At 47.0% G+C, this 24,583-nt stretch overlaps 1 protein-coding gene across 1 annotated transcript in view; it reads right to left on the bottom strand.

Moving 5' to 3' along the window:
* The window catches only part of SLC15A1 (solute carrier family 15 member 1), a 51,043-nt gene extending 41,563 nt beyond the window's left edge, over window positions 1-9,480 (bottom strand). Inside the window, exon 1 of the mRNA XM_044428953.1 lies at window positions 9,355-9,480. Within this exon, the coding sequence (XP_044284888.1) occupies window positions 9,355-9,480 (126 nt within the window). The remainder of the gene's footprint in view (window positions 1-9,354) is intronic.
* Between the last annotated feature and the right edge of the window lie 15,103 nt (window positions 9,481-24,583).

Raw genomic sequence — 24,583 nt, 5'->3', positions numbered from 1 at the left:
AAGTGAGCTGGAGGAGTAAGGCCTGAGATCTGATCCAGTGTGGCTCTTCGGTTCTTAAGACCATACATGTCCATGGATAAAAAAGCCTAATAATCAACACTGCTAAGGAAAGGAGCTTTGAGGAACATGGAATGAAATGCATGTGCACAGTTCTGAGAAGCAGTCAGTGGCAACTGAGATGGGAGGGGCTGAGGGAATAGCTAGCAACCCATACCACTGAAAGGGAGACTAAACTGGAGCACACCAGCACATGTCCTGCCACAGCAAAAAGCCTTCTTGCAGATCTACAGCAGAAACTTTTAACAATAGCAAGTTAATTCTGGGACTACCCTTGAGGGTTCTCTGCAGTGGGGAATAGCCATCAAAGCAGTCATTTGAATCCACTCGCATTCCCATGCAACAGGAGAAAATTGGTGGATATTAATTTTAAGAGCATGTGTGCAGCACAAAAAACCATCGTCACACAATGATATCCTCAAAGCAACAGAGGAAAAAAAAACCAAAACCTGGAAAGAAGCTTGGAGGAAATCCCAAACCTGATGGGATGTTTATTATTGTCTACATCTGAGAGGCTTTTTGCTTTTAATTTAAAAAATCCCAATCCTATTCTCATAGTTCCTTTGGTATACAGTTTATTAGGCTAGGCTGAAAGTACCTGGCTTTCCATGCTACCAGTCTACATGACTATATTGCTTTGTAGTTTTGTGCAATCAATTTGTCACTTTCCTTCACTGTCCAGCATTCACACCCATACATAGTAATTGGGAATACAATAATATGAATGATCTTGGCCTTGGTCTTCAATGATACATCCTTACACCAGATTATCTTCCCTAGTACTTTCATTGCTGCCCTTCCAAGTCTCAAGTTTTTTATTCAATTCAATTGTCTGGTATCCCAACTTTGACCATGCTGCTGTGGGTGACCCTGCTAGGAGACCAGACTGGTGACACCTCCTGGTGTCATTGCTCTTGGCTCCTTTGACACTTCCAGCCCTCTTACCATGTCACTGTATGCATCCAAGAGGGGAAACTGCATCAATAGTGCTACTGAAAATATTAAATGTAATAGAAGAGGCTGAAGCTCAGGTAGCTGCACATTCAGAAATAAAAGCAATGTGCAAAACATTTGGAAATAATTTAACCAGTTTTAGTTGGGCATTTTGCAAGAAGGGGCAACCTCTTATTTGTACAAAATATTATAAAACAAATAAGGGGAATGGGAAGGCAAAAGGGAGGAGTCAGTCTTCAACTGGATAAGTGAAGCTGTTCCGTAATCAAAATAGACTGATTTTATGTTGAAATCCTGATGCCTGCATATTCAGCATCTTAGCAGAACACTTAGAACACCATAATAGAACACTTTTATAATGCTTTCTGAATTTGAACAGTGACTGGGTTCACACTTAACAATAACCTATTGGTTAAATAAACCATGGGTTGTTGTACACAAGCAGGAGAGAGCAGCATGCTCACCAATTCAGTTTTTATTTCACAACCAGTCCACCACTTCCACTTTTACTCTACAACCCACAATGGCATATTCATACATTGTAGAGCATTATGTCGAAACCTAGACTGATGGGGAGCTTAAGGGCTAAAAACATGGTGGTTAGTCCATGGTTTGATGTTGGATAGTCCAGGGTTAAATAATCTCCTCCACAATTTATGAATGAGCTGAGAGTTGTGGAGTTAAAGCAGATGTGGTAGGTGCACTGCAGGCAGGGAACTCATTCATCCAGAACAGCCCATGTTTTATTTACACGCAAGCCACACCGGGAAGCATTGTGCAAGAGTTAAAAAGAACAAACCCTACAGGGAAGCCTATGCTTTCTAGAATACTTAAGTATTTCATGGGCATGGGGGGACGGGCAAGAGAAATGGATAGTGAGCAGCAAATTTGGGGCACTCTCCCAGCACCCTCCCCACACTGTTATCTCCTGTGTTCAGCTAGGTTTCACTCTCCAGGGACGAGGCAAGCAGCAGATACAACGGTTTAGCTGTGAAAATTGTGCTGATCATATCTGAATGGGTGTTGCTCTAGTGCAGTGATGGCGAACCTTTTAGAGACCAAGTGTCCAAACTGCAACCCAAAACCCGCTTATTTATCGCAAAGTGCCAGCACTGCAGGTTCAACTATGCCAGGGGGACAGCACAACATTAAAAGAATCTCAGTCTCTTAATTAGAACATCTCTTTGCTAAATCTTAGATATTAAATATCAATTTTTCATAAGAAAACTCAAAGCTAAAATCTTGTGTTAATAAAAATGAATGTATTAAAATTCACAGCCGATCCAAGCAAATCTATCTATCTATCCCTGACAGTGCACTGACCGACCATGTGAAAGCTTGGACGAGTCGCGGCTAATGAGTTGCGGCTCGTGATGTCATCGCCTGGCACCACTACTCCTTTCCGAGCATGCGCATGGCCCCTACGTACACTGTTATCCGATGCTCGGCTGCTGGGGCGATGCTGGCGTGACTTGGGTTGCATGCCGACAGAAAGGGTTCTGCATGCCTGCTGCGGCACACGCGCCATAGGTTTGCCACCACTGCTCTAGTAGCTCCTTTTCCACAGAGAATTCTCAGAGCATATTAGAATAGGAAAAATTTCATGCAATGCATTTTTCAAGTTATGTATCAATTCAAATGCAGTGTTAGATCTGTGCATTTTTCCTTTGTTTTGTTTTTTGAAGTAAAGAACACTAAAGAATGTGTTTTCATGCCTGCCAAGTGGGTACAATTTGTATGTGATTTTCGTACTATCTTGCCATTCACAACTGCAGATCCCAATGCACCAAAAAGAAACTACACAAAAAAGTTTAATTGGTGAAGATTTCTATCAATAATGCAGAATCCATTCCAGTGTAAAAATAAGATTTTAAGATAAGGTTGAGAGGAGGAAGAGAACTACATCAACCTTGAGTTCCTTGAAAGGAAAAATGTTAAATATAAATAATAAATACATAAATGTTTATTCCCATATTCCAGCCTCCTATATGACTGATATATCGGTTTTATCACTGACTCTTGTGGAACTATGCATGCCATTCAAGATGATGACAACATGAATGAACCTAAAAATAGTGGTTGTAGTGCCATTTATGGGCCTACAAAATTGACTATGTGATGCTTATTTCTTAATAATTAAAATGAATTAACAAACTTTCTTCCCAACACAGTAATAATTCTCCTGACATCTGACTCATCAAGAATCATTTTGCTTCTTCATGTACTTTACATAATCCATTTCTGTGAGTCTGCACATAGCCCCAGTTGCTATTTCCATTTCCGCCATGTGATGTTCTGCCAAAAGTCACATCTTACTTGCAGAAATGTTCTGCATAATACCTACAATGGTTCCTTGCAAACTCTGATTAATGCCTACTCATAACAAATTTACCAAAATTAGTGTTTCTGAGAGACACCCCCACGTAGACCATTCTTGAAATTCATTAAAACTTACTGGTACTAGGAAGCCTTTTCATAGATGAAAAAATAATCAAACCTCACACAGCCAAGTTTCTCTAAACAACAACAGCAGCAAAATGGAACCAAAAGGCATAATCTGAAGGGTTTTTTCCTTGTCTGGACATTTTTTTCTTCCTCTCTGTTTAATCATTCTAGAACAAAATCCTGTGGCCATTGGGCAAACTGGAGTTCCACCTCCAGCCTTGGAAATGTGATCTGAGATGGAGCTGGGATCCTGTCCACAGGGTTACTTCCTTCTGCCTCCTACTTTACTCACCCACATCCTTACTTTACTTGCCTCCTACTTTACTTAACTACTAAAGTAGTAAGTAAATACCTACTGTAGTGCTCAGTATTTATAACTAGTCTGGAAAAGAACACCTTTAGTTTAAACTACATGATGCACTACTTCTGAAAGTTATTTATTTTCCCCCTCTATGATTAGAGGGAAGAACAGTTTCTTACTCTTATCTAGCTTATCCCTTATTGAAATGCAGAACTTCACCTACTAATGATGCTTGCCGTGGGGGCATTTATGGTTAGCCTTTCAAGAATTTCCTAGAGAATTTCTTAGAATGTAGAAACACATGGATCATTTAAAATTAGATAACAGATTCATTCATTACATTTTTAGTCTGTACTTCCAGGAGTTCAGTTTTGAATCAACCTGTCATTCAACAGCAGCAGACCCAAGGGCAAACTGATAAGGCATCCAGGAATCATCTGGTAGGAAGAGAGACCAGAAAAGGGATAGACATATAGTGTCATGTTTTCTTTCTACTGAACTAGCTCGTTAATCTCCCGCCAGTCCCATCTCTTACCCTATCCATGACCATACTGAAAAGGTCACTTCTCCTTCACCCTAAGTTTTTACAATGATTTACCCCAGCAAGGGTGGTGGTGGTGGTTTTTGTTACCAAGAAAGGTCCTTTCCTTTAGATCACCTGCCCTTCAAGGATTTCACATGGTGGCAATGATTGTAAAGTATGTGGCCTTGGTTTCAGGTTTTGGGCTTGTCTAAGAAATCTCTTAATTCGTTGTTTTTCCACAAATCCGAGCCAGTTACATGCTTCCTGTCCATGTTCTCTGGTCACCCTTGGACACACACACACCTGTTTTTCTGATTCTTCATTCATTTCTTTCTGAAAAGTTCACAGGTTTTTTCCCCACTAACTTTTTATTTATTCAAAAAACTTTATCCTCTCAAAGGTGACAGGTGCATTCTCAGTGCTGTTGTTATATCAGAGAAAAGCTACTTTAGGAAAAGAAGTTGCGAACAGGTAAGTAGAAGGAGTTTAGGAGCTAAAATTTAAGTTATTTTTTAAACATTTCTCCATTTTGTATCACCTTGCTTGACTCACAAATAATTCAGGTTTTTAAACACTTGACACACAACTAACCGTCAAACAAGCCACCCAAAACACATATCTAGGTGGAATTCAAAGTGTCAGTAAATGACTTAAACCACTCAGTCATTAAATGATTAAAAATGGAACACCATTGGATATGTCCATCCTTATTCCTCCTGCATGACTCCTACTCATATTGCTTGTGAGAAAAACCAAAACAAAATAAGGATTCTAGTTTCACCCTGATGGTTTGTCTCCGAAAAGTCCTTTTTATTCACTTCCTATCTGAGTAAGAATTCTTTCCTTGTCCTATTTATATTTCCACCCTTACTCCAAGGAGCTCAGCATATCAAACACATGATCATGTTATTTTATCTGAACAATGCTGCTTTAGGGCAAGGGTTAGGGACGTACAATCCTTCTAAATTTGAGCAGGAACTTGCCCTACTCTCACCACTCCCAAGTACACAACTTCATGGGTTGCCTGCTGTGCTTGTTTTGCATCGCATTGCAATTCTCCTTGAGACTTTGAAAGTGTCAAAACAGATGCTGCCCACAACTATGTTGTGACTTAATTATGACATTATGACACGAAGGCAAAGGGCTTGACCTTGGGACTCATCTGAGGAGGAGGAGGAACAGAAGGAGCAGGAGAACATGCACCCTTTGTCTGGTGACACTTTCAAGTTCTATTGCCTTGCCTGTTCATGTCTTCTCTTCTCTTTCTTGGATTTCTTTCCAGCCTTTTGGTGATTCCTGTAAGCAACTGGCAGATGCTTTTGAGATGGCTTATTTTATTTGTTGCAAAATGTCATGAAATGGTGAAAAACATTGTCTATATATTCACTTGTTAACTGACTCGAGTGTGGAAACATATGGTAGAATTATCTAATGTGTGCATGCATTCTCTCTCTCTCTCTCTCTCTCTCTCTCTCTCTCTCTCTCTCTCTCTCACACACACACACACACACACACACACACACACACACACCCCTTACAGACTCTCTTATCCTAGACTTCAATCTCAACAAGACCAGTAAACATTCCTTAGGAGGTTTTCATAGGTTTCAGCTTTAACACTACATTTTGCCTACAATGAAATCAAAGGTAAATCTGGAGATTCTAACTCAGGTACAGCCTCTGTAATATTCTGATAAATGGTGCACAAGCTTTAATACTTACTGGGGATGGAAAGAAATATTCAAGATATGAGTTGTCTGTGCCAAATGAAGGCAAAGGTGAAAATGGTTGTGCGAGGTGATGTGATTGTGTCCTAGTTACCTACATTCCAGAAGTACTTCTAATAAAGGTACTAATTATTTTCCCTTTAACAGTTATGTAAGTACCATATGCAAAGATTTATATTTTTTCACGTAAGTGATGAAAAGAACACACCACTTAAAATGTGCTGTATAGCAGCACATGAGTTGAAAGTGGTGCCATACAGCCCATTTTATGTTACAACCAGCAGAAGCCTTGTCCACAGAGTATGTACTAAATAAGACTATGAGTTGGATCCAGAATCCATGATCATAGTTCTACTAATGGTATGTTACTGCAAATGAAGATGGGTAGAGTATTTTGTTTATTCCTTTCTTGGGAATTTTTATTTTCTGATTTTCATACATAGACAAGGAGCATATTAATAAAAAAGCAACATTTAACCAGAATTTTAATATCAAAAATGGTTGCCTATTTTTTGTTAAAGGGCCATTCCTCTGATCAATCTACTGTATGTTAATTTTTCAGCTAGTGTTGTGTGCTAAGTGCTATGAATATAACCCGTTGCAGTTGAGTTTACAATCTTTCCCAATTCAATATTTCATGGCTTCAAACATTTAAAAAATTATTTCTGTAGTATTTGGTTTTGAAATAGAAGATGACCAGGCTAACTGAAGTCTTGGAATTATCATTTGGCATAGTATTGGACAGAAACAAACTCTCATGACCAGAATCTTTTCACTGTATACTCTTCTACATATGCAATAACAATAAAGATCCTCATACTTAGGGATCAGAGAGAATTCAGCAATGCTACTGCTGAATAAGAGATGGCAGACTCGTCATATTTAATGGTTATACAGCAGGCAGGAACAATATGGTCGTTTCTAGGCTGGGAATAACTATAGAATTTGGCCAGTGTGGATGGTTGAGAATTTTAGTTCATACTTGATAAGAATTTGCCCAAATCACACATTTCTTCTTATCCAGCATGGAAAGCATTTGAATTTTTAGGAAACGTGTGTCTCTCACTACTTATATTTTGCTACCTCTCCAGCACAACAATGAGAGACTTCCCTTAATGCAGTGAAGCCTTACCAATGTAAGATGCTGGCAGTTCTTTTCTATCAAAACATTCATAAGATTGCATCCTAAGATAGTCAAGAACCTGGTCACTGCTTTCCAGTGGAAACTGCCCTTTTGCCACTGGGCTCAGAATAGCCTCAAAATCAATCATCCAAAGCCAGAGAAACTCAAGGTGTAGGAGGTAACACCCAAGAACTAGTTTTGCTTGTCTAGGTACAAAACACTTTGGAGGGTGTGCTCCGCCTTCAGATGTATCAGTGAAACTAATTGGAAGTTAAAGCAATCAACAGGTAGAGAGAATGAGAAGACTGTGTATGTCACAATGTACTTTGGTATCAGCAGTTCTCCTTGAATGTTCGGAAGATAAGTTAATGAACATCCTCATGGTTAGTTTCTCTGTTCATCATTTGCTGTGTTATAATTAGAGCATTTAATGTGGGCAAATAAAACCATATTGTTACTGTGTGTCCTTATCCTTCCATGTTCTATTCAATAGAGCTACCCACCAGTGATTGACATCTTGTTGACCAAAACTCTGGAAGGTGCAGCTCTCATGATCCCTATTAGCTATGTATGTTGGCCAGGGCTGCTGGGAGGTCATGAACTCTGAAATAGAGGGGGAAAATAGAAGAAAAGTTGGAGCAACTAGTTGCAATCATTCATTTTCCTGCATTTCTTGCCATACACAAACACAACTATGAAAGTATATTTTGTACTTTGATTGTAAGATGTAGTGGAGAATTGGGATACCGTAATCATTGTACATAAAATATTATTCAAAAAGGACTTAATATAGATTTTATCATTACATTTATAAGCTTGCATACAAAGACCATAAACAGCAATAAGCTGTACTAAAATATAAAACTTCTTTTATATTGTTATTTATTTTATATTGTTAATTTTATATTGTTATTTTTGTATTTTATTGTATTTTATTTTGTGTTGTGAGCCGCCCCGAGGCTTCGGCAAGGGGCAGCATAGAAATGTTTTAATAAATAAAATAATTAATAAATAAAATTTCTGTGTTACATGAACTGCTTAAAGCTTTTAAACTAAGCCAGTCTTCTTCAGGGTCTAGTATGTTAAACTATAAAGGCTTATATGCACACTTAAACAGTTTCAAACTTCTCACTTGCAAGAACTGTAACAGACTAAAACCATGGTGTTCCCACCTGCAATTAAAACACATATTTTAATTGTGGAAACAAAAGAAACAGAAAATGAAAATGTGTTATTATTAATGAACTAATAAAACATCTAATCAAACATCTAAAAATATAAACACCAAGTCAGACACCAAGAGGTTGATCCTACTTGAGCAAGATGCTTGAAGTGCAAATCCAGGTAAGATGCACAGCTAGAGAATCTAAAACCCGGCAAAGGCTGAAGCCCCTACAAATGTGCAAGGTCTGATATAGAAAGAGCAACCTGGTCCTCAGAACCAGGTCATCTAACAACATTTCAAGAAACACAAACAAGTAGATTAAATTAACATCAATGTGAAATATACCATGCTCACATGCAGAAAAAATGCTGCAAAGACATGCCAAACCTTGCCTTTGTAGAAACCAGCAGGCTGTGTATGATGTTGAAGGAAGCTTTGGTCTCCTGTAATCAGTTCCACTACAAGCACAGGTGTAATGGACAAGCCTTCTGCAGCCAGATAGAAGTCCCTTAAAGGCAACTTAGTGAAACCCACCATTAACACACACACACTCGCACACTTTTTAACCACTAGTTAACAAATGCAACGTAAAATGCAATGCCCCAACATACACAGGCTGCTTCCCTGTAGCTGTCGTTCTTCAAGTGGTCCTCTGTGCATTCACACATCTGGGCTTTGCCGTGGCAGCACAAGGCTGAGGTTGGAGAAACTCTTCCAAAGCTTAAGGTTACAGAGCTGATAGGAGCCCCCTCACCACTTCTGGGTCCTGGATTGAGAAGGGTGGGGCTCCCACCCAGTTCCTCAGTAGCCTTGGAGATCACAGCCAAAGGCCCAGGCAGCCAAAGGTGCAGGTGGAGATGAAATAGTCCACCGTGTTGCACCCTTGCCTGGTCCCTTGGGTGTGGGTGAAGTGCAGCAGCAGGAGGCCAGCAAGCAGGGCAGACGGTTGTGTGAAGGCACAGATGACCGCTTGAGCAATGACAGTTACATGTAAGCCACCTGCCTTTCTTCTTCATGGTCTCTGTGCATCACACACATATGGGCGACCAGCAGGCTTACCCATTCAGGAGGAGGTGCTGTTGTCACTGAAGAACTGAAGAGAGAACCGTCCTGCTGGATGCGCAGTCCCGTCTGGCACAGACGTCTAGCCAGCAGCGGTGAACACAGGTCGATGGAGTGGGCCATGTAGCAGTTCTGCAGATCTCATGTAGGGGAATGCTGGCTAGGAGGGCAGTGCCTGCATGGAGTGAGCATGGGGATGTGCAGGGAGGGGAATCCTCACCACCCATAGACCAGGGAGATGGTGTTGGAGACCCACTTGCAGAGCCTCCGGGCTGGGAAGGGCTCTCCTGTCTTCCGGCCTCCATAGCATATGAATAATCAGTTGGAATGGCACAGTGGCTCAGTCTGGGCGTGGTAGAAGGCAGAGGCCCTGTGGACATCAAGGAGGTGCAATGTGACCTCTACCAAGCAGGCAGGGTTGGGAAAGAAGGCAAGGAGAAGGATGTCTTGGTTGACATGGAATGGAGAAGTCACTTTGGGAGTAAAGAGTGGGTCTGGCTGAAGAATGACCTTGTCCCTGTGGAATATGAAGAAGGGAGTGTCGATCCAAAGCCTGGCTAATTCACTGCTGCAACAAGCGGACATGATGGCCACCAGGAACTCAGTCTTCCAGGAGAGGAGATGGAGGTCTGACGTGGCCATGGGCTCAAAGGGTTTCTTTGTGAGGGATTGCAGGACCACAGAGAGGCTCCAGGAGGGGGTGCGAGGCCAGACGGGTGGGGCAATGGTCCAAAGGCCCCTGAGGAAGTGGTGTGCCAGGGGGTGGATAAAAATGGAGGACCTGTGAATGGAAGCGTGGAAGTGTGAGATGGCTGCTAGGTGGACCCTCAGGGAGAGGGGGAGAGGCCTGCACCAAAGCAGGCCTGTAAGTAGGTCAGGATGTGCTCAATAGGCATTCAGGAGGGATCAAGTGAACATGACAAATTCCTTCCACTTTGCCAGGTAGGACCTGCAGGTGGAGGGCTTTAGCATGGCCTGGAGGATGGATGCAACTGCAGTGGGGAGGGGGCTGTAGGAGTCCGTCACTCCCGTTATCCTCCAAGCTGTGGAGGGTCCTGGTACTGGAGAGGAGCACCCTGTCCCTGTCCTGGGATAGGCGGTTGTGCTGCACCCGAGGGGGTGCGGGGAGGAATACCTACCTGAAGAGGCAGAGAGGATGGGGGAGCCATGGCTGTCTCAGTCACCATGGAGTGGTCAGGATGCAGTCTGTGCTGTCCCTCTAGACTTTGGCCACCCCCCAAAATCGTAGAGCAGGACCTTTTTGCATTTGAGGATGAAGGTGTCTCCCAGGGACACAATCCCCTGCCCTGCTCTGGAGCAGAACTGGTCGCACTTGGCGTTCTGGGGAGTGGCAAAGAGATCCACCTCAGGAGGGGCCCATTCCTTGTAGAAGGTGAGAAAAACTGAGGTCTCCAGGTCCCATTTGTGGGGGATGATGGGAGACCGATTCAGGGTGTCCGCCAGGGTGTTGAGGCAGCCTGAAACGTGGATGGTGGTGATGTGATGCCTCCCTCAACACACCAGTCCCAGATGGCGGATTTGAGGGCTGAGAGGTGGGTGGAGTGTGTCCCACCCTGCTTGTTGAGATAGTACATGATGGTGTTGTTGTCAGTGGCTTTCTGAATGCAGTGGCTCCTCAGGGAGTCTTGGAACGAGTAATAAGGCCTGTCCTGAAGAAGGCATATCTGGTCCCAGAGATGGCCGCCAACTACAGGCCGGTGTTCAGTATCCTATTTTTGCGCAAGGTGCTTGAGCGGGTGGTGGTGGGACAACTCCAGGCGCTCTTGGAGGAAACTGATGATCTTGACCCATTTCAGTCTAGCTTCAGACCTGGCTATGGAACTGAAACTGCCTTGCTTGCCCTGTAGGGTGACCTGTGCAGGACAGGGAAAGTGTGTACCTGTTGGTTTTCCTGGACCTCTCAGCGGCTCTCATTACCATTGACCATGGTATCCTTCTGGATAGGCTGGCTGGGTTGGGAGTTGGTGCCACTGCTCTGCAGTGGTTCCACTCCTACCTGGCTGGCCTATTCCAGAAGGTGGTGCTGGGGGACTATGGCTCTGCACCATGGCAACTTTGCCATGGAGTTCTGCAGGGTTTCATTTTGTCCCCCATACTTTCATACATGAAACCGCTGGGAGAGGTCATCCAGAGGTTTGGGCTGTGGAGTCATCAGTATGCTGGTGACACCCAGCTCTACCTCTCTTTTACATCTACTCCAGGTGAGGCAGTGGCTGTCCTTAAGTGGTGCCTGGCCAGCCAAGGTAATGTGCTGGATGAGGGCCAATAAATTGAGACTTGATCCAGATATGAGGAAAGTCCTGTTAGTTGGCACTTCAGTCTTCCAGCCAAGTGATTTTAGCCCTGTCCTGGAGGGGGTTGCACTCCCCCAGGTGGCAGCAGTGGTGAGGAGCACTTTGCTTCATCTTTGACTGATCCACCAACTGTGTCCTTACCTGGATGAGCATTGCCTGGCAATAGTGACCCACACTTCCCGGTTGGATTACTGTAATGCACTCTACATGGGGCTGCCCTTAAATATGGTCCAGATACTTCAGTTGGTTCAGAACAGAGCTACCAGGATGTTAATGGGGACCATCTGGTTTTCACATATAACGCCAGTCCTCTACCAGTTACACCGGCTGCCAATTGAAGTCCGGGCCCAATTTAAGGTGCTGGTTATGGCCTATAAAGCCCTAAATAGCTTGGTTCTGGGATACCGAAAGGAGCACCTTCTTCCCTATGTGCCCTCCCGCCTCTTGAGATCTGAGGCAGAGGCCCTGCTCCGTGAGCCCTCCTTGAAGGAGATTAGGAGGGAGAGTACCCAGAGCAGGGCCTTCTCTGTGGTGACACCCCGCCTATGGAATATGCTCCCCAGAGAGGTTTGCCTGGCGCTGACATATTATTTTTGGCTTCAGGCAAAACCCTTTTTATTTTCCTGCTGTTTTAATGTTTAATTGATTTTAACTGGGGTTTTGTATATTAATGGTAGGATGCTGTGGAGTTTGTTTTATACTGTTCATTTATTGTAAGCCGTCCCAAGACAGATGGGGATAGAAAAGCTTTTAATAAACAAACAAACAGGATAAGACGGATGGGGATAGAAAAGCTTTTAATAAATAAATAAATAAATTTACAGGATAAGAGTCTCCTGGGAGAGGCCCATGGCACACATCCAGGCATGTTGGTGGAGAGCAATGGCTCCCATCACCGCCTTGCCATCACAGTCTGTGAGATTCTAGCCGCCTCGGTCTGTTGCCTGGACAGTCTTTCTGCCTCGAAATGGAGCAGGTGGGTCACCTTGCAGACCCCATTCTTTCTGGTATTATTTATTTATTATTTATTTATTTTAAATATTTGTATGCTGTCCTATTTGCAAAAAAGCCTCAGGACGGCTTACAACGTCAAATATAATATAAACGACATAAATAACATAAATAAAATTCCTGACCCACACAGGCTGCAATTAAAAACATAAAAAAGACAATATTAAAATTTATTAAAATACCACTGGAATAAAAAGGTCTTAACCTGGCGCCGAAAAACTAATAACGACGACGCCAGGCAGACCTCTCTGGGGAGCGCATTCCATAGATGGGGTGCCACTGCAGAGAAGGCCCTCCTCTGGGTACTCACACTCCTAATATCATTCACGGAGGGTTCCCGGAGAAGGGCATCCGCTGCCGATCGTAGGGGGCGGGAGGGCATATATGGACGCAGGAGTTCGATCCACCCACCAACAGGGCTTCCATCTTGTCTGGATTAAGTTTCAGTTTATTGGCCCTCATCCAGCCCATTACCTTGGCCAGGCACCGGTTAAGTACAGCCACTGCCTCACCTGGGTTACTTGAAAAAGAGAGGTAGAGCTGGGTGTCATCAGCATACTGATGACTCTGCAGCCCAAACCTCCTGATGACCTTTCCCAGCGGTTTCATGTAGATGTTAAATAGGAAGGGGGACAAGATGGAACCCTGCAGTACTCCATAGCATAGTTGCCATGGTGCAGAGCCAAAGTCCCCCAGCACCACCTTCTGGAATTGACCATCAAGGTAGGAGCAGAACCACTGCCAAGCAGTGCCTCCTACTCCCAATCCCACCAGCCTATTCAGAAGGATACCATGGTCGATGGTATCGAAAGCCGCTGAGAGGTCCAGGAGGACCAACAGGGACGCACTCCCCCTGTCTCTGTCCCTGCACAGGTCATCATACAGGGCAACCAAGGCAGATTCAGTACCAAACCTGGGTCTGAAGCCAGACTGAAATGGGTCCAGATAATCAGTTTCATCCAAGAGTGCTTGGAGTTGTCCCGCCACCACCCGTTCCAACACCTTGCCCAAAAACGGGATGTTGGCCACCGGTCTATAATTGGCAGCCATCTCTGGATCCAGGGACACCTTCTTTAGGACAGGCCTGATTACCGCCTCCTTTAAAGAAGCGGGCACCTGGCCATCCCTCAGAGAGGCGTTAATAACCTCCAGGACCCAGGCACCAATCTCGTGTTTGGCTTTGGTCAGCAGCCATGATGGGCAAGGGTCAAGTAAGCAGGTGGTGGGACGTACCCATCCAAGCACCTTGTCCACATCATCAGGCTGCAATAACTGAAATTCATCCAATAATACCTGACGAGACAGAATCATTGGCATCTCCCCTAAAGGATCTGAATCACTTGTGGAGTCCAGCTTGTGACGAATCTGAGTGATTTTCTCCTTAAAGTGCTGGGCAAAGTCATCACAGCGGGCCATCGAAGGTGGTACAGGATCTTTTTTAGGGCCAGGATGTATTAGCCCATGTACCACTCGAAAGAGCTCCACTGGATGGCACTGTGAGGAGGCAATGGAAGTGGAGAAGTATTTCTTCTTCACTGCCCTCACCACCACAGCATAGGCTCAATAATGAGCTCATAGGCATGTTCGGTCAGATTCATCCCGTGATTTCTTCCACCTACACTCCAGACGTCTCGCAACCCGCTTCATCGTCCGTAATTCAGATGTGTACCATGTGGATGAACGGGCTCTGCCGGGCAGGAGAGGACTCTTAGGAACGATCATGTCAATAGCTCTGGTCATTTCCCCATTCCACAGTTCAACCAGAGCATCAACAGGAACACCAGCTTTATCAATCGGAAAATCCCCCAGAGCCTTCAGGAATCCATCTGGATCCATCAGGCTCCGAGGGCAGACCAACACAATAGGGTCCACACCCTTACAGAGGGAAAGGCCAGCATCGAGCTCAAACCTCACGAGGAAGTGATCTGACCATGACAAGGGAGTCAGACACAAATTCCTCACCCTCAGATCACCCTCTTCCTGCCCCGTCGATAAAACCAGGTCCAGCATGTGTCCACATTCATGGGTTGGGCCTATGACATGTTGAGACAGCCCCATGGCCACCATGGAAGCCATGAAGTCCTGAGCCGCCCTGGTCAGAACCGTCTCGGCATGGAGATTGAAGTCCCCCAGGACCAACATCCTGGGGGTCTTCAACGCCAGGTCCGAGACAATCTCCGTCAGCTCAGGCAGGGAGTCTGATGGGCAGAAGGGTGCACGGTACACCAGCAGAATCCCCAATCTGTCTCAGTTGCCCAACACCAGGTATAAGCACTCTAGACCTGGCCTCGAGAGGACAGGAAGCCCCGCAAGGGAAATAGAAGCTCGATAAATTAAAGCGACCCCCTCTCCCCTCCCCTCCAGGCGTGGCTGGTGCTGGACCAGATACTCGGGCGGGCACAGTTGAGAGAGAGACCCATTCCCCCCCCCCTCCTGCCCAGGTCTCTGTAATGCAAGCCAGGTCCGCCCCCTCATCCACAATTAAATCGTGGATGGGGAATGTTTTGTTATGGACCGACCTGGCATTGAGCAGCAGCACTGTCAGGCCCGAGAGGCGGTTGGTAAACTTACCCGGAACCTTCCAGTTGGGGGAATATCCAGAAGGAGGAACAGGTGTCATCCATCTGTCCCTCCTTCTTCTATCTGGCCATGGTAAACATCCTGAACCCATGGGAGGTTGCTGCATAGACCCTTCTGGTGGGTGGAGGAGTCATGTCGAGAACCGATGTGCTGCTGCTGTAAAGAGCTCCTCTGGAAAATTATTTTCATATCATTTGTATTTTAATTTACAGTTTTAGATACCTTTCTTTTGCTGCCTTATTGGAAGCCTTAATATTTAGAAAGAGTTCAGAAACTTCGAGGACATTATAAACCATCGTGGGAACAAGAAGGAAGAGACCCATACACATTCTGCAATACAAGCCCCCATTAAGCAGTTGAAAGTTGACAGTTATTTAATGAGCAACCAGCCATCTCTGTAAGTATTTCTATTCCCTCAAATCCTTCTGTTGGAAATGATGACTTAGAGTAGGGTTTACAAGCAGAGATTGAAAGTCAACCGCTTCGATCTCTCCTCTTCAATGGAAAAGAACTCTCCACACAGCTGCAATTTGTTCACAGCCATACAGTTAACACAGGATGAGATTGAGGATACCAACGTGACAAACCTGTAGAATGACAATGTAACTGACTTTCTATCCAAACAAAGTCGGCTGACAGTGCAAACAGTTATCTCTATCTTTGATTTGTTATCCACAATTAAAACCAAAGTGGATTCCTTAAAAGAAGTCTTTAAAAGTGTATTGAAAACTCTGCAAAAGTATCAGTCTCCTGTACCAAGTATGCTACTAAAGCAGGTAGCAGAGAAGCCACGGGCAACTCTAGCCCTACACCAAGGAGAAGACAGAGCAACAACCAGAGAGAGCTGATTATTCCAGTGGGAAAGGATGAGAGACAAACCTCCAGTGGACATGTAACTGAGCAAGATATACTCCTTAACTGTACATATTATCTGCAGCCCAAACAAATCACCTTACAAATATTAAATAACCGAGCAAATAGAGGACAATGGAGATCAGAAAGAGCTATTATCTTTAAGTCAGTTATTACACTGCAAAAAGCAGGTGATTGATTTACAGCAGGCTGAGTGGCTTCCATCTAGTACAGATTGAAAACAAATTTTACTTATATTTAGGCAACCCACAATTCCCAGTATGTTGTTTAAAATAAGGCCTTTTATGAATACTTTCTTGATTTTTTAAGATGTGTGAACTCAGTCCACTACTAAGTTATTCCACCCTTAAGAGTACTGTCACTTTAAAGAATTAATGTGACCAGCTGACTCTAAATCACCTCAAGGGCACTCGATCAGCTCTGTCCTGGGAGATGACTGCCCAGGCAAAAAGTCCAAACTACTTACAGCAAGACAGTGTACAAATGACCTTCTGGGAAAAAAATCTGATTAACTCTTTCAGTGCCCTGCCAGATGCAGAGCAAGCTCAAATTATTAAGACTGGATGAATTGAAAGAAACCTTAGTGACCACACATAAAGTAGCTAGCCACTAATTGATCTGGTCCTACCAACTACCCAAGATAGTTGCCATCACTCTGAGAACAGATCTGTTGGTATTGTGGCCTCCTCGGACCTATGGAGTCTAGAAATGCGGACTAGCAACATAGGGGCCCATGGAGCAGATCCAAATTCCTCCACCCTGTTCCTTGCTGAAATAGCACAACATCCAAAAACTTTAAAGAATACAAACCAAATGATGCTGATAGACAGGAGGAAGGTTTTGACTGCCTGAAATCCTTGGGACTTCAACTTGAATCAGGTGATAGGCTGCACCAGAAACATGACCTGGATAATTGTTGCTTAATATGCCCGATAGCTGATGCACATTTCAGCCTTTTAGGCAAATCTTTATCCCAGGAGCCATATGGGATCAGCATAAAGCCAGCCTCTGATGCAGGAAGAACATCACTGCCTGGGGCAGAACCAAACCCTTTAATTTCTCCAACAAATTATACCAACATGAAACAAATCTGCTAATGCTCACCATGTTACATGGAAACCATCACAAAAGTTATCCTATTCCAAACAGCAGCATAAGAATGGTAAAGGGAGGCCAAAGTGTAATTGTAATTTTGTGTTTTATATGCTGGTCAATGAAGGATGGATGGATTGACCCTCCTGGAAAGGCCATCGAAGTGTTGACCCTCCCTGTCAGTTGGTGTGGAATGCTGCCATTGGAAGGTTCCCTGCATGGACTCCGCTATGACAGAGTTGGGCCTTGGGTGCTGGCTAAGGAAAGGAGCGTCCTTTTGGCTCTGGCCTCTTGGCAGAGCAGCAGAGCAGCAGAGGCACCGGCTGGAAGAGAGTGCTGAGTGACCAGGGGACTGGCGAAGGCAAGGCAGGAGCTGGGCAGGGGAGCAGGGGGGCAGGAGCAGCAGAGAGGAAGGGTGTCGTCCCTTGTCTGCGTCCCTTAGCTGTGGCCTAGGCTGTCCAGGGACTCCTTTCCCTGGGACGCAGAGTTTTTTTTTTTTTTTTGCTTTCTTTTCCTTCCTTCCTTCCTTCCTTCCTTCCTTCCTTCCTTCCTTCCTTCCTTCCTTCCTTCCTTCTTGTTTCTTTGTTACTTCGTTTTGGTGCTGTGCTGTGCTTTGCTTTGTTTTTCCTCCAATTTAAATTTAAGTTTATTTTATCCTTGTGTGTGTGTGCAAGTGGGTTTTTGTCTGGCAGAACTGGGCGAGTGAGAGGAACTGCAGGACAAACAAGGCAGGGACCAAGGTAAGGTCTCGGAAGGGATACCAATGGCAGACCAGGAGATGGCCTTGGCGGGAGTCATGGGTGTTTCTGCCTGCTGCAACAGCTGCGACATGGTCGCCCTTCTCCCCCAGGAGAGGCAGGGATACACTTGCCCCTGGTGCAAGATGGTGACCCTGCTAGAGGAGGAGGTGAGGTGCCTGAGGGCCGAAAGAGCTCTCCAGGCCCCCCTGGAGCAGCCCCCCTCTGGACAGAGGGTTGAGGGAGAGGCCACGGGAGGAACAGCCGCAAAGACATGGAGGCATGTCACCCACAGGAGGAGGAGGCCAGCACGGCCTCCTCCTTCTCCTGGCACCAATCTGGAGCTGGGAAACAGGTTCTCTCCACATGGGGAGGCTGGGGCTGATGAGGCCTCGGGGGACCAGCAGGAGCCCCAACCTGGGACGTCAGGCGGCAAGGGGGCTGCTGCAGGAGAGGCGAGGGCCAGGGCACGGCTGCCCACCAGCACCACAAAAATACGGCGGTGGGTGATTGTTGTTGGGGACTCCCTGCTGAGGGGCACTGAGACAGCGGTGTGCCGCCTGAACCTGGAGACAAGGGAGGTTTGCTGCCTGCCGGGCGCACGCATCCAGCATGTGAAGGACAGAGTGGAGCGTCTTGTTCACTCCAGGCGTCACCAGCCGCTCCTGGTGATCCATGTGGGCACAACCGACGTGGCCAGGCAGGGTGTGGTTGGGATCACCAGGGACTTTGAAACCTTGGGGAAGAAACTCAGGGAGTTAAAGGCCCAAGTGGCCATCTTGTCAATCTTACCGGTCTGGGGATTTGGGCCAGGAAGGGACAGGAGGGTCTCCAAGGTGATCGACTGGCTTAGGGTGTGGTGCCAGAAGGGACACTTCGGATGCCTCGACCACGGCACTCGGTTTCTTCCCAATGGACTTCTGGCAAGGGATGGGTTACACCTCACGAGGATGAGGAAAAGGTCCTTTGGAGATGCTCTAGGGAGCTTCGTCCGGAAGACTTTAAACTGAGCCGGGGGAGGGGGAGTTCAGGCCCCCCCCAGAAACGTGTCTGCACTGGACAAGTGTGGGGAGAGGATCAGGGCTCTGGGAGCAGGTTTTTAGAGGTACTGCAGGGACTGACAGGACTCCTACAGAGAGGGGCCAGGTATCAGAGTGGATGGGAGGAAGGAGGAGGCTGGGAACTCCAAGGAAAGGAAGCAGTCGGAAGCAGCTGAAGTGCATGTACACCAATGCAAGGAGCGTGGGTAATAAGCAGGAAGAGCTTGAAGCTCTCCTGGGAATAGGAGGGTATGATCTGGTGGGAATCACAGAAACTTGGCGGGATGAAAGGCAAGTCTGGAATGTGAACATAGAAGGGTATCACCGTTTTAGAAAGGACAGGAAGGGAAAGAGAGGTGGGGTCGTGGCTTTATACGTCAGAGAAGGGATAGGATGCTGTGAGATACAATGCAGCACAGGTGGGGATTTGGTAGAGGCAGTCTGGGTGAAACTTAGGGGTTTTGACAGGAAAAGAGACCTGACAGTGGGGGTTTGTTATCGCCCTCCAGGTCACCTTGAGACCCTGGATGATGTCCTGACAGGCCAGATTCTAAGGATATCTCAGGGGAGAGACACAGTAATTATGGGAGATTTCAATCTCCCAGATATTAGTTGGGAGACTCACTCGGCAGTGACAGGTCACGTTGCTTCCTAGAAGCTATAGATGGAGGGTTTTTCACACAGAGGGTCCGAGAGGCGACGAGGGGGGAAACATCCTTGACTTGGTCTTGACCAATAGGGAGGAGCTGATAGACGAAGTACAGATTAGGGGAGCTCTGGATGCGAGTGATCACTCCATCCTTTGCTTTGAGATCAGGGGACTGGGGACGTGCAGCAGGTCGAGCACTAGAAGCTGGGACTTCAAGAGGGCCAACTTTGGCCAACTAAAGGCCAGACTGGGGAAAGTCTCATGGGATAGGTTACTGGAAGGCAAGCGAGTTGAGGAGGGGTGGATAGCACTCAAAAGGGAGGTTTTGGAGGCACAAGCCTTGACGATACCTCTAGTCAGTAAGGTGGGGAGGCGGAGGAGAGCACCTCCATGGATGCGAAAGGAGGTGGTTAGAGGGATTAGATGAAAGAGAAACCTCCGTAGGAAATGGGTACTGGGGCAAATAGACAAAAGGGTATACCGGGAGGAGGAGGCCCATTGCAGAAGGATTCTTTGCAAGGCTAAGGCTGATTACGAGCTGAGACTTGCCAGGAATATCAAGAGCAACAAAAAGGGCTTCTTTCAGCATGTAAATAGGAAGAGGAAGGGGAGACAAGTGGTGGGACCACTAAACAAGGAGGAAGGAGATCCAGCGACTGATATGAGGAAACAGGCACAGATGCTAAATGACTATTTTGCCTCTGTGTTCTCCCCAAAGCAGGACGGGGGATATTTGCATAGGAGATTAGATGAGGCTGGGCATAGGTTAGAGTCACCCCACTTGAAGTCGAGGGGCTCCTCAGGGCATTGGACATTACAAAGGTGCAAGGCCCTGATGGGTTACACCCGAGAGTACTTAGAGAGTTGGCAGGGGTTCTCTCACACCCACTGGCCTCCATTTTGAGGCCTCGTGAAGAATGGGTGAAGTTCCAGAGGACTGGAGGGTGGCATCAGTGGTCCCAATTTTCAAAAAGGGTAGTAGAAAGGACATGGGGAATTATAGACCTGTTAGCCTTACGTCCATTGTAGGAAAAACAATGGAAAGGCTCATAATAGTGAGAGATCTAGTGATGCTAGATAGGGAAGGGAGGCTGACAGCCACACAACACGGCTTCTGCTAAAACAGGTCCTGCCAGACAAACCTTGTGGAATTCTATGACAAGGTTTCGAGATGGCTAGATGGAGGGGATCCAGTGGATGTGGTATACCTGGATTTCAGCAAGGCCTTTGACAAAGTGCCCCATGATATCCTGGTGGAGAAACTGAGGAGTTTTGGGATACACCAAAGCACTGTCCAGTGGATTTGGCCATGGTTGACTGACCGAAAGCAGAAGGTAACCATTAGTGGGGAATCATCGGGATGGCGGCCAGTGACAAGCGGGTTCCCCCAGGGCTCTGTCCTGGGGCCGATCCTGTTTAATCTTTTCATTAACGACATGGAAGAAGGGGTGAACAGTCTGCTGATCAAATTCGCAGACGACACTAAAACTGGAGCAGTGACCGCAACTGAGGACCAGGTACTCCAGATCCAAAAGGATCTGGACAGACTATGGAAGTGGGCAGGAGACAACAGGATAGCGTTCAATGTGAATAAGTGCAAGGTCTTGCACTTGGGGCATAGGAATAGGTGTCATAAGTACAGGTTAGGTGACAAGTGGCTGGAGAGCAGCACTTGTGAAAGGGACCTTGGGGTACTGGTTGACTGCAGGCTAAACATGAGTCAGCCGTGTGATGCGGTGGTCAAGAGGGTGAACGCCACCCTTGGTTGCATAGCCAGAAGTGTGTCTTCTAGATCAAGAGAGGTATTACTACCACTCTATACAACTCTGGTGCGCCCGCAACTGGAGTATTGTGCTCAGTTTTGGGCCCCTCATTACAGAAAGGATATAGCCAGGTTAGAGTCAGTGCAGCGTAGGGCCACAAGGTTGGTGGCTGGTTTGCAGGGGATGGGGTACGAGGAGAGACTGAGGGAACTGGGTCTCTTCAGCCTGGAGAAGAGGAGACTCAGAGGGGATATGTTGGCGACATGCAGGTATGTGAGGGGGTGTCACACGGAGGTGGGTAGAGACCTGTTCTCCCCTGCAGAGGAAGGCAGGACATGCTCCAATGGAGCAAAGCTCAGGGAGCCAAGGTTCCATTTGGATGCCAGGAAGCACTTCCGGACAGTTAGGACCCCGAGGGTGTGGAATGGGCTTCCAAGGGAGGTCGTTAAGGCCCCATCAGTGTGGGTGTTGAAGGATAGGCTGGACGTCCACATGGTGGGCATGTCGTGAGCGGAGCCGGCTGGTGCCGGAGGTCAGACTAGATGGCCTGGGAGACCCCTTCTGACTCGCTCTGTTTCTATGTTTCTATGTCAGCCATCTAGTAGGAGGATTCAATTTTGTGTGATGTGGCCAGCATAGCAGTAGGGGACCTCCGGGACTGCTGTGCCATGTAAAGAAATGCTTGTAACCATGGGATGGTGACCGGAGCTGAATTCTTTGACCTCAAGGCATCACAGATAGCATCATTGTCCATGGCTGCTGGTTGGGACATTTTAAGGCTTAGGTCATCCACCATGCAGAGGGAAATCTCTGTAAAGTGGCCCTTACCACCAGAAGGCGAGGCTGGGTCTTGGTCATGTGCCCCAGTGCTTGGAGATGGGGACCAAGGAGTGGGGGAAGGGAGCATGCCAAACTGGCTGTATAGCACTCACATGACTCAATGGATGTAGATTGAGATCACCAGTTGGAGAAAAAAATGCTCCCTCAGACTGGACAATGCTGGAAAGGCAGGTGGTGAGGGCTGATGACCCACAAGGTCACTCTGCAGGCCTGGCTCACTCCAGCAATGGCAGCAGCTGGTGTGCGCGTGCTTGCAGCTGCATCCAGGGGAGCTAGGAGGAGATCTCCCCTCCTCCTGGCACTGGCGAGCTTCGGCATAGAGCGTGTGGGAGATTGCAGCAGGGTGGGTGGCCTGATAGCTGTGATCAGGTGCAGCATGGCATCAATGCAGGTGCTACATTGGCCTGCATCTGGCATTGGGACGGCTCTTGTGCCCATGGCCAGCAGCCAGCATCAGGAGCAGTCAGCGAATCCCAGTGAGCAGCGTCGGCATGGGAGTAACGTCGGGCGAGGGTGGCTGAATTGTGCATGCAATCAGCACGGCAGTGGTGGCAGCGTGTGGCATGAGGCTTGGTGTGGTGTGGCTCAGGCTCCAGATGGTTGTCGGAGGAATCGAGGCGCTGCGGCCACATGCACTCTGGCAAGGAGGTATGGGAAGGCTGGAGTGGCCCACATGGCCCAGCATCTTGTCGGAGTAGGCGGATGTAGAGGACCACTGTTTGTTGTGCCAGCTGAGAAGGGGAGGGGGGGTGCCCTGGCGTTGTCAATAACAGCCACAGGCCGCACAGAGCAGTGCAGGTGGGCTGTCTGGCAAGTCACTGTGTGTCGTACTGCCAAGGCCGGAGGTCCCAGGATTGGGGGCAACGGCGGCAGTGGCTGCAATCCCTGTGCGGATGCAGAGTCCCTGTCCCTGACTGGGTTGATGAGTGGAGAGTGGAGCCCTGGAATGGTTGGGTTGTCGGGCTGCGGGACTCTGGGATTCAGTGTGGGTGGCTGGTCCATGTGGGCCAGAGAGTCAGCCAATGGAGAGGCCAGGTGTTGCAGACTGGAGTGTGTCTGTTCTTCTTGGCAGACTTGCCCCCTGCAGGGCCCCCTTTGGCCAGAGCAGCGGCCCTCTTTCTGGGCCTCTCTCCTGCCCTTGTTCTCTCCTCAGCCAGGGGGCAGGAGCCCAGTCAGCATCTGGCCTGGAAGCCTCAGCTACCCTTAAGGCACACTGCCACAGGATGGATTTCAGCCGATGGACATGTTGCCGATGGGTTTGCTTTTTAAAGGTGTGGCAGTCAACTACATGCCCCTTACCAAGGAAGAGGAGGCACAGGGGATGGTCATCCACTGTGGGCAGGCGTGCAGTGCAGAAAGCACAGCTACAAAAGGCTGGATCAGCAGCCATGGAGGAGGATGGGGAAACCACATGGGGAAGCAAACAGAGATCCTGCTCAAAGCTTCTCTCTGAAGGAAGGAAAAATGAGGGGGAGATGGGACCAAGGCCGAAGCTCAGAGTAAGGGAAAAACAAGAGTTTTGGTAGAAAACCTTATAAGGAGATTTTTTTAAAAAATTAGCAAAACAAGGAGGAAGAGGAGACTCAGAGAGAGAAAAGATAAACAGTACTTGCAAATAATTCCCAATCTAGGTGAACAGATGCATGGTCCAAAAGGAAATGGAAGAGTGGGCAGGAGTCCACTCAGTGATGTTAAGCTTTGGGAGTTTTTTCTCCAATCTAGGCCTACTGCCTTGTAGGACTGCTGGCCTTTCGCCTGTATGGAGGTGAGCCATGGATAAGGCAGGTTGCCTTATCTGTGCATAAGGCCATCTGTGCATTCACAAATATGGGTGCTGCACCTGTGCAGTGCCTGCAGCCGGGAAAGAATCAAAGCTTTAACAGATTTGGCGGGAACTCCGCATCCCTCCCCTACTGTAGTATAAAGAGCGGAGTGCCCGCCATTTCTCCAGTCTAATGAAGACTGTACGATTGCCCCCTGATGGAATCAATGAATAAGTCTACGGTGACAACAGTTTATAAGGATGCTCAAAGAGGGAGCATACAGTATTTGTAAAATTGACAATAACCTACTGAGGCATCAACACTAAGATGCTACAGAAAAAATAATTTCCAATAACCCAGTCACCGACACCGAGTGGGGCCAGCAGGTGGGTTGTGTGAATGCACAGATGGCCACTTGAAGAACGACAGTTTCAGGTAAGCAACCTGCCTTTCTTCGTCATGGCCTCTGTACATCACACATTATGGGTGATTAGTAAGCTTACCACACCTGGAGGCGGGGCGGTGTCATCACTGGAGAACCGAAGAAAGAACTGCATGGCCGA

The sequence above is a fragment of the Varanus komodoensis genome, unplaced genomic scaffold (genome assembly GCF_004798865.1).
Source record: "Varanus komodoensis strain SLA01 unplaced genomic scaffold, ASM479886v1 scaffold2, whole genome shotgun sequence".
NCBI classification, from domain to species: domain Eukaryota; kingdom Metazoa; phylum Chordata; class Lepidosauria; order Squamata; family Varanidae; genus Varanus; species Varanus komodoensis.
This window is presented reverse-complemented; position numbering and strand designations above follow the sequence as displayed.